Source organism: Gavialis gangeticus, unplaced genomic scaffold (genome assembly GCF_001723915.1).
Source record: "Gavialis gangeticus isolate Ggan-Ray unplaced genomic scaffold, GavGan_comp1, whole genome shotgun sequence".
Taxonomy (NCBI): Eukaryota; Metazoa; Chordata; order Crocodylia; family Gavialidae; genus Gavialis; species Gavialis gangeticus.
Window position 1 is genome coordinate 317,292 of NW_017728958.1, and position 9,908 is coordinate 327,199.

At 41.0% G+C, this 9,908-nt stretch overlaps 1 protein-coding gene across 3 annotated transcripts in view; it reads left to right on the plus strand.

Annotated features, from left to right (window-relative positions):
- FAM179B (family with sequence similarity 179 member B) overlaps positions 1-9,908 on the plus strand; it is a 74,609-nt gene that overhangs the window by 37,653 nt on the left and 27,048 nt on the right. For all 3 annotated transcript variants that reach the window (XM_019503598.1, XM_019503512.1, XM_019503676.1), the window contains 5 exons: positions 1,065-1,294; positions 4,218-4,318; positions 5,160-5,327; positions 7,072-7,170; positions 8,409-8,584. In XM_019503598.1, coding sequence (XP_019359143.1) covers positions 1,065-1,294; positions 4,218-4,318; positions 5,160-5,327; positions 7,072-7,170; positions 8,409-8,584 — 774 coding nt within the window. The remainder of the gene's footprint in view (positions 1-1,064; positions 1,295-4,217; positions 4,319-5,159; positions 5,328-7,071; positions 7,171-8,408; positions 8,585-9,908) is intronic.

Below are 9,908 nucleotides of genomic sequence, written 5' to 3' on the forward strand. Positions count from 1 at the left end.
ACAGCACTTAGTATAGAGATGCTGGACCTTGTATAGCAGTGAGAAATTGGTCCATTTGCATTTCTTACCTCCAAGATCTAAAGAGAGAATAGGAAAGGGTAACTAATAAACACAATGTGGTGAGGTACCCCCGCAAATAAATCTTAGCTTTCTACTTGTCTTCCTGTAATAGTCATCCAACTGTCCCCATCTAAAAGGTGGTGCTTTTGTTCTGAGGGAGGGAATTCTGATCCAGATGGGTTTGGATGGGCAGCACTGGTGTTTGGTTGGAGGAAGCCTAGTGGAATTGGTGGCGTTCTGAACCAGAAGTGAGTTGGAGGGCTGATTATGGGGAAAAGGGGGAGGTAATGATTGAGGAGCGAGTAGAAGCATATTGGTGGCATGTGGAAGAGATTTCTTTGAGTTGGTCAAAGACAGTTGTGGGAGACTGGTGTTTGAGAGAAGATGTAAGAAATGGGGGAAAAAACCAGAAAGGAATGCTATTTCTCCCACACTTTACGGCTAATTTATCCAAGGTTATCTTGCTGTCCCCCATCCCCAAACCCTTCCTTATGATACCACCTTTCAGGGATTGAGTTTTTCACTCTGCAGTGAGGCTCCAGTATATCTGGTTTGGGCAACAGCTGCCACTGGTAGACAGGACTTTTGAGGTTCACCATTATATTTCTCCAAAACATGATAAGTTAAAGTCAGAGGTCTTTTCCACAACTTGCATGTTACTACAATACAGGCATTTAGCTAGCCAACACTTACATTTACCACGTGCTTGGTAAAAAGAATCAAGAATTGGTAGATGTATTTTTGTGCCTTGCAAAATATGATGTGATGTTTGTGAAGTATCTGAACTCTTTTGCTCTCAAACCGTGTTTCTCTGTATAAAAATAATCTTTGATATGAAGATGCTGGGGTCTTCACCATTGGAGACATCTAAGCAGCACTTTAGTCATTCTGCTCACTTATGCTGGTGAAAGTGTAACGTCTGTACATAGTGAAGAAACTAAGAATGGTAGAAACATGCTTGCATTTAACAGCTTGATTCTTACCTGGTTTTCAATTCTGTTTAGATGCAGAGCTCTCTTCGGTCTGTACGCAATAGTGCGGCTAAGAAGAGGGCAAAGCTAAGTGGCAGCACTTCAGATCTGGAAAGCCCTGATTCTGCCCTTAAACTTGATATGTCTGTCGACTCTCCTTCCCGCTCTTCCTCTCCAAATGTGAGCTACAGTGAAAGTGGTGTTTACAGCCAGGAATCCCTGACCTCACCTGTGTGCATAACCCCTCAGGGAAAGAGGATAACGTGAGTGCAATTTATAAATTAATTTATATGTTTATTTATACATGTAAAATCTGTGCCAGTTGTTTTAATGTCTAGATGTTATTTGTGAGTCACTTTCCCACTTAATAATAGGCTGTACTATGCAGGTATGGCGCAATTATATTGTTCCAATTTGTTCCTGCTTTTCCTTTTAGCTAGTGCCAGGCGCTAGCTATAGTAACTTTGTGTAGCGATGAGAGCCCTGCTGTTGCTAGTAAATATTTTATAATGAATCCAACCCTGTCAGAGAGGTTAAGTGAACCATAGCTTAAACAAATGAGTAAAATAGAGACTGACTAAGAACAAGTCTGGGGCTTTCTTATTAGAGACTGGAAGGCTAATCAGGAAGGAGTTATTGCTTAAACTGGTTTTGGGGGTGGAGAGGAGACAAAGCAATTTAACTATTTCTCATTGTCCCTAACCATGAATGATCAATGAATGCAGCATTTTCATTACAGTATTAATAACTGAGAATTGTTCTAAATTGAGAGAGACTTCATTTTTACAGCTCATATGAAGAAACAGGGTGCTGATGAGATTTATGTTGAGGATGTATAATGATTTCATGGTTAGCCACAAGCAGTATGCATTCTTTCAGATTTTGTAAAATGAAGTGGTAAAAATGTCATGGAGTTTTGTATGTACAGTGTCAACCTGCATTTCTTTGGATACACAGTAAAGCTGCCTGCAGTTTGGACCTTTTAAGAATTTAAATGCAAATAAATAGACACATAGACACATACCCTCGAGCACGTCACATTCTTCCTTCTGGAACGCTGACCAGGAGCATTTGGAACAGGGTGCATGTTGTGGAACGTGCCGTGTCTGTTACTCGCTAGCACTGCACCTTATTATACTACAGCAATTGCAGATCATGCAGGCCTCTGTCACTTGAGAGGAAATTACGTAACTAAAACAAGAAGACTGAACCTATAAGAGAGGGACAGAAAGCCATCCTAGATGCCATGAGATACCATATTTTCTTCCACATAACCTGCACCTTTCCCCCCGAAAACAGGTGGGGAAACTTGGGTGGCGCATTATATGTGAGGAAACAGGCTCCCCATGAGTCCGGAAATTTGGCAGGAGGAGCAGCCAGAGCAGTGGCAACATTAATTGCTGTAGCTCTCAGAGCCACAGCAGTTAAAGCTGCCATTGCTCCCTCCCTCCCTTCCTCCCTTTGTAGCCAAATTTCTGGACCCGTGGGGGAACTCTGCTCCCTATCCGCAGGGTTGACCCATGGCTGGACCCAGTGTACGAGGTCTGACTTGGCGTACAGCTCTGAAGCCAACTGTCTCTGGAGCCATGTGCTGGGTTGGACCCAGCGTGCTGAGTCTGGGACTATGTGCTGGCTCCAGGACTGTATGCTAGGTCACATGCAGCTCTGGCCCCAGTGCTGGTGCAGCTGGATTGGGTCCCGCTGTGCAGCTCCAGCCCCAGTGGAGGCCAGACTAGATTGCACCACATGGTGTGACTCTGGCCCCAGTGCTGGATGGATTGGGCCCTGTCACACGAGGTTGAGGTTGATGTGCTTCCAAGGCTCCAGGCCTGGCACATGGCCCCTTAGCCCTGGAGACCCTAGACCCAAGGTACTTACCCTTACTCTAAGGCAAGATCTTTTTTCCTTGTTGGGGACTACCCAAAATTGGGGGTGTATTATATTTGGGGGCATGTTATACATGAGACAATATGATACTTTGAGCTTCCCTATGTATTTTAAAGAGTGTAGTTCAGATCCTAACTTTCCAGCATTGGAGGCCGGGGTTATCTTGTTATCAATCGTGTAAAAGTGCCAACTCACCCCCCTATACTTCACCGTACTCACAGAGGAATCAGTTCAGACTCTGGGAGAGGATGCTTCAGACTGTATTACTATTCAGTTGTTGGCACTAGTCCTTATATTCAGTCAGGCTTATGACTATGTAAAGTGAGCTTGGTGTGTTCAGTCTGTTTCCCAGTGCACAACCTGAAAGTTTCCATCATGTATGACAGTAACACTGGACCATCACATGTGGCAGTTTTGCTGGCAGTCTTGATGGTATGGAGTTACATTAGCATGGCAAGTGAGCTTTTGTCTAGCCCCTAAAGGTAGGTCCTGCAGCAAATATATATCGGCAGGGAGTAATGTAGAATCTTGCAGAGCCACGGTCTGAGATTAAACTCGGTGTTTAACACTCCAGGGCTCAGTTGCAGCACCTTTAATGAGGCTTACAATCAGAAAAACAGACATTTTAGAAAAGAAGGGGTAATAGATATGTACAAGTAGTTTTCTGAGGTGGACATCTGTGCAATTGCAACTGGACTGAAACCACAAACTAACTTTTCCAAGGTTGCTGGCGGACAAATACCAGTGTCTTTTGACAGCAGTGTTGCAGTGATAGTGGTCCAGAGAACATACAAGAAGAAACATTTTCTAGTAATATCTTCTATTGGACCAACCTTATTGTTGGGCGAGAACCTGAGGAAGGGCAATTTGTGGCTCAAAACTTGTCTAACATCTCTCCCAAATATAGTTGGCTCAATTAAAGATACTGTATCCCCAAACAAATCTTGCTTCTCACACTAGCTTTTGGTCACTGCCATCCCTTGCCAGCCTGAGAACAGTGGGGTCAGCAAACTCCCAGAATATTTTTATTAATTTTAATTTGGTCCTAAAACTAGTGCTCTTTTGATCTAATGAAGAGGAGGGCCTTTGTAATGGAGGCAAGATGGTGAGCCTGTTTTCTACGACATGAATTTTGTTCTTGTCTGCAGTGTGGACCTGTAGGTGATCAGCTAGAAGTATATATTTTTGTGGGGAGAAAAACCAAAATGTATTAGTTTGACCTTGGTGAAAAAATGTTTTTAGGTGAGGCTTCAGCCTCTGCATAAGCATATTTATGGCAATGATTTTCTCTTGCGGCAGATCAGACATCTTTCCTCTACTTGGCAGCAAATTGCGACCAGCAAGGCTATCTTCAGCAAGAAATAGATGCACTAACGTAACAGAACAAAGCCCCAGTGCAGGTATTTTATTGCATATGTAAAGATGTAGCTGATCCAGTGGAGGTGACAGAGTTGGACTCTCTCCAATATTTTCATTAAAAGCTCTGTTCAGTAGGATCATTTGTCTGCTTTTATTTGGTCTAACAAATGTTGCCCTAGAAAAGCCCCCCCCTTTTGTTGTATTAAAATATATTTGAGATATTGAGATTATACTGTAGCTTTTGGCAGTTATGGCTCCATTTCTTTCTGTGCTCACCTAGAATATACTAAGGTTTGCTCTGAAGATGAGGGTTTACAGTTCTCTGTAATAACATTTTGCCAGAAACCAACTAGACAGGAGTAGATAGGAAAGATGAGTCAAAAGAGCTCCCTCCATGAATGTCTTGGTAGGAAGCTTAGCCTGTATGATGCTTAATAACACCTTTAATATGAAACTGTTTTTAAGTTGATAAGGACTGCAGTACAATGCAGTAGAAAATATCTCAGTATGTTTTAATGACTGCTTCATTATTTCTGGTTAGCTGAACCAAGGCTTATTATTAATGATTCATTGCTCATTGCCTAAGATTTATTTTAAAGGCTTTTGATCAGAAGCAGCTTCTCAGGTTTCGGGCTGTGTGTTCAGCCATAGCTTCTAAATTAACATGTAGGTAAAAAATATCTTTGTGAATGCAAATTTAGCAAACACTAGGCAGTTCTGTTAGTATGTGCATATCCCTGTGCATACAAACATGGCTGTTATATATGTATTCCAAAGCTACCTTTACCTTGTCTAAAATGTGACTTTTTAAGGTTTTTTTATTACAGGGGTGCACCATTTATTAGTTCTCATTGAACATGTGGTATGGATTCTGTTGTGCAGGGATAACATCTCAGGATAAAGGAAATTCTAATGTGAGCATAATTGGCCAGCGTTTGAACTATGGAAATGGATCTGGTGAAAATGAAGATGATAAGCAGAGAGAAATGTCACCCAGTGTTTTCAAAGGTCAGAACAAAGACCATCAAAGACATTGTAAACCTACAAAAGGTTAGTGAGTTTCCAACATTGCTCTCAACTGTGTGTTTATCATAAAAAGAGCATTTTAGCTGTTTTAAAACAGGTTTTATAAAAATAGTTCATGGCATTCAACTTGGTCCTATTTTAATTTGTTTTATTTATTTTTTGGCAAAAACCTATTCATAGCTTTATATGTCTCTGTTTTTAAATTAATCCATTGTTTGCTAATAATATTTAGTTTATGTTTACAGCCTAGTGAAGTCTTGAAAAGTTGTGTTGGTTTAGCACAAAGCAATCATTAGAAATGTGCCAAAACTCCTGTTTCCTGCATCATAAACAATCCTTTTTAAAGGATTTCAGCTTCATCCTATTTCTCTGACTGTGGAAGTTGTAAGCATGGTGCAATGATAAAGTTCTCTTTAATTATATAAGCTAAAATGAAAGTCAGTTTGAAATAATGCAGTCTTTCACCTTGTTCATTGCTTATGCAAAACTAGTTGATTGGCAGTAGTTAAAGTAAACACCACATGGCAATATTTTTTTTTACAAATATGGAATAAATCAGCCTTGATCCAAATCCTGATTGATGGGTGTGAAGTGCAAGGAAGGTTTTTGAGAGTTTGTCCAGTGAAAGTATTGTTTTCTGCTCTCTCTTTTACTATAAAAGTTTGAGGATTTCATAGAAACATAGAAAACATAAGGCTGGAAGGGATCTGGAGGCATCATTTAGTCCAACCTCCTGCTTAGGGCAGGAAATGAGATGCAGCCTTGGTGCAAGGGCCCTCCTCTCCCCTCCCCTCCCAGGGAAATATTCTAACCACTGGGCTACAGGTGCACTGTGTGGTTTGTCTACATAGGAACTCTGGTCATCACAAAAATGATGACTTGGTGATACTACAGGAGACTGAAACCTGAGCAGCTGGGTTAGAGGGGAGAAAGTATTTTAGTCAGACTGTCCAAAAATGATTTTAGTCTGTTTAATCCACAGTGTCTGTTGAATACAAAGCCCTGGGTCATGGGCTGACTGTATCAGTTGTACAGCACTTGGGACAATGGGTCTGAAGCTATAGTAATATAAATTGTAATAGCATTTTGCTAAAGACTTTGTACCCTCTGCTTGTGTGACTAAGTTATGAGAGCCCGCAATAACTGGAGTCCTAAGAAGTTATGCAGAAGAACTTGGAAAACTGGGGCTGGATATAACTGAATTTCAAAGGGATGGAATAAGAAAAAGCAGATGATGCGTCTTTTGGAGTCTTTATGCAAAAGCTTCTGAATGCTTCTGAATCTCCAACTTGGGTAGCACTAACTTGTTCCCAAGCCTGCGTGCCGATCTGCCACTGTCACAGATTGACATAGCTCTATTTGCAGCCAGGCAATCTGAATGAACATATAAAATGTACATAGTTTGGTTAGGTGAAAAATTGAAGTACTGGTGCATTAAATGCTGCTGCAAGCAGCAAATTAATGGTTTTCAACAAGTGCTGAATTAACACAGTTGGGCTGAATTATTGAAAGTTAGGTGCCTGTAAAATGTTTCCATTAAGTAAATGAATATTTAATGTTTTTGACAGGTTATACTTAGCATACATCATAGATTGCCTGCTTTCTGAGGATTTAATCATTCATCATGCCTTGCCATACTTCAGTAACCTGAAAGTACCATTGCGTTTAAAAGTGATTAATCAATTCTAACAGGATCCTAAAAAAATGGAAAAGTAGTAATGAATAAACTACCTGATTTAACTTTAGCTTTTTTATGTTTAATTTTTAGTATTTACAGGGTCAACATCTAGTTTGCAGCAAGTTAACAACCTAGACCTCATTTCATCGAGTGGCCTATCTGAAGATTCAGTAGTAGTTGTTGGAAAAGGTATTTCACATATTACCCTCTTTCTTACATGATATATTTAACATAGAAATAAAATACATATTTTTGGAGGGTCGGAAGTGGAATTGTTCATTTTTAAATAACTGTAATATAAAGTTTAAACAAGCCCCAGGTTTTAAATTTAAAAAAAAATAAAAACCCATTCATGTTGAAACAAGCCTTATCTTCAGTCTCCAACCTTCACTGGTCTGTAACTCGTTGTAGGCCAGATCTTTCTTTGCTCTTCCTGTCAACCTGAAGAAACTAGTGTCTGTAGAAACCAAAATTTCCTGTGGCTATGAGCAATGTGAGAGGGTCTTGTGGCAACATACTGGTTATAAGCATTGCATACACTTTAATCTCCATGATGAGAAATGATGTCTACATTACACTGCAATACTGGCATTAAACTGTGAATAAAAAGGTGAAAAAATCACAAGGGCCAGATTCTGCCCTTGGGCAGTTATATACAGACATGTGGATGGTCCCAGCATGTTTACTGGAGCTGTGGAACTAGGTACAGACATTCACAAAGCCCAAGGCGGAATTGATTTAAGTCACAAGTTTTTCTGTAAACGGTGTCATTTAGATCAGTAGTGAACAGAGCACACGTTTACCCTTCGAAGGTGGGGGGATCATAGACTGGGTTCCACCATTTTTAAATCTGACTGTGCGCGCCAAACTTTTGTTCTGTTATGGGTGTAGACTGGTTTCTGCTCACTTATACTGGTGAAAGTGTAACGTCTGTACCTGGCTTGTTAGTTTATCTCTAGTTAGTATTTGGTAGTAACATTTAGTAGCAACATGTTTATATTCTGGAGTTTTGGGCCCTGGACAGACGTAACACCCGTAGTACTACAAGTGCCCTTGTAGCACTGCACAGTCTCCCAGGAGCTGCAGCAGGCTCACTGACCAGCTCTCCTCCCCCAGTGGGTCAAGGGGAGCAGAGCTGCAAGACCAAGACATGATCCTTGGCTGAAGAGAACACTGCTTCATGTTTTTGCGGGGATTTCATACCACTCCAGCCAGGGGGCTTGGTAGGGGTGTGTTACATCTTTCTGATTTTAAAATGCTTTGTGGTGCTGTTGAATTTGCAGTGCTGAAATGTTACATCTGTCTAGGGCCTTATTTTGCTTTAGTTTATTACTGAGCAAGTTCTGCTCTGTGAAAATGGCATTGTGGTGAGTATACGATATGACATGGCAATACATATGATACAATATAATATGACACCATTTCAGGTGTCTTTGGAAGCCCCCCCTCTGCGCCACTAACGTACAGTCAGTCCCTGATATCGTGTGTGGAGAACAATGATGTCCACTCTCTCAAGCAAGGCATTGAGCCACCGTCAGGCATCTATGGCAGAGCCGTCCAGCAGAGCAGCACGCCTTATCTTGATATTGAAAATGAAAAAGATGTAAGTGTCAAGCAAATTTGATTTTTTTTTTTTTAAGTGTCATTAGTGAATGCACTTTATCTTCTCCAAATCTCGATAAATAAGTGTTTAATTATAGCTTGGTGGCTGGTGACGGAATATAGAACATTTTTGAGATTGGTAGTTCATTTCCAACACAGGTCAGAATCTGTGAATAAACACAAATTGGTGGTGAGCTTCTGAATGACGTGGCAAAATTTTCCTCTGACTTAATGCGATTTTTTGCAAACGTTCATGTGACCAGAGTTTTGCTTGTGCTAGTATTCACAGCAAGTTCCATGGCCTGAAACAGAGATTCATTTGATTTCAGCATTCTCAAATTGGGGGAAAACAGTCTAAATATTGAATTTGTTGTTGGAAATTGTTCATGCAGCTCTGGTACTAACTGAAGCATATTTGTTTAGTGCGTGTTTGGTGACTATACGTGAAAAAAGAACAAGGAAGAACAACAAGGATGATCAGGGCTACAGAGTTGCCATCATACGAAGAGAAACTAGGACTTGTCAGCCAAGAAAAGAGATGCTGGGGGAAGGGGGGGCATGATACAAAATAGTAAATGGGGAGAGAAAATAGGGATTCACCGTTTGCTATTTCTTAAAATTCTAGAACTAGGGGACCTAAAATTAGTTTAGTAGGAAGCAGGGTTAAACCTAACAAAAGCTTGTACTTAGACGGTGGAAGTCATTGCCACAAGATGTGGAGAGTGATAGTTTCACCCAGGTCAAGAGACTGGATAAATTACTGGAGGAAAAGTCCATCAGTAGGTAGTGAAGATGGTAGATGAGGGGGGCAGCCTCTGAATCAGAACTTCCCAAACTCCTGAATGCTAGAAGCTGTAATGTGGAGAGAAGCAGGGGGTGGGCAATTCTGGACATGGCCTCTTCACCCATCTGCTTGGCATCTGTTCTCTGCCACTGAGAGAGGCTACAGGGCTGGATAGATCTATGTCCTGACCCAGTACTTGGAAGTGCTTATTTCAGGTATTGTTGCCATTATGCAGTCCATAGAGCACAAATGTATGCATCTCAAAATGTCCATTAGCATTGACACTGATTTCTCCCTGAACAGAGCTGGGTGAGAAGTGGTTTTCCTGTCCATCAAAGTTTTCTGTTATTTCAAACATTTTCCTTTTCTGAATTGAGATGAACCTGAGGTTTTTGAAACTATGTGAAAAGAGAAGGGGGAAGAGAGACCCCAGAATAGTGAAAAGCCCAGTAGTTAGGTTGTTCTCTTGGGATGCTGGAGAGGAGGGACACACGGAAGTGCTCTGGGTTAGAATACAAGGCAGTCTAGGGGAAAGAGACTT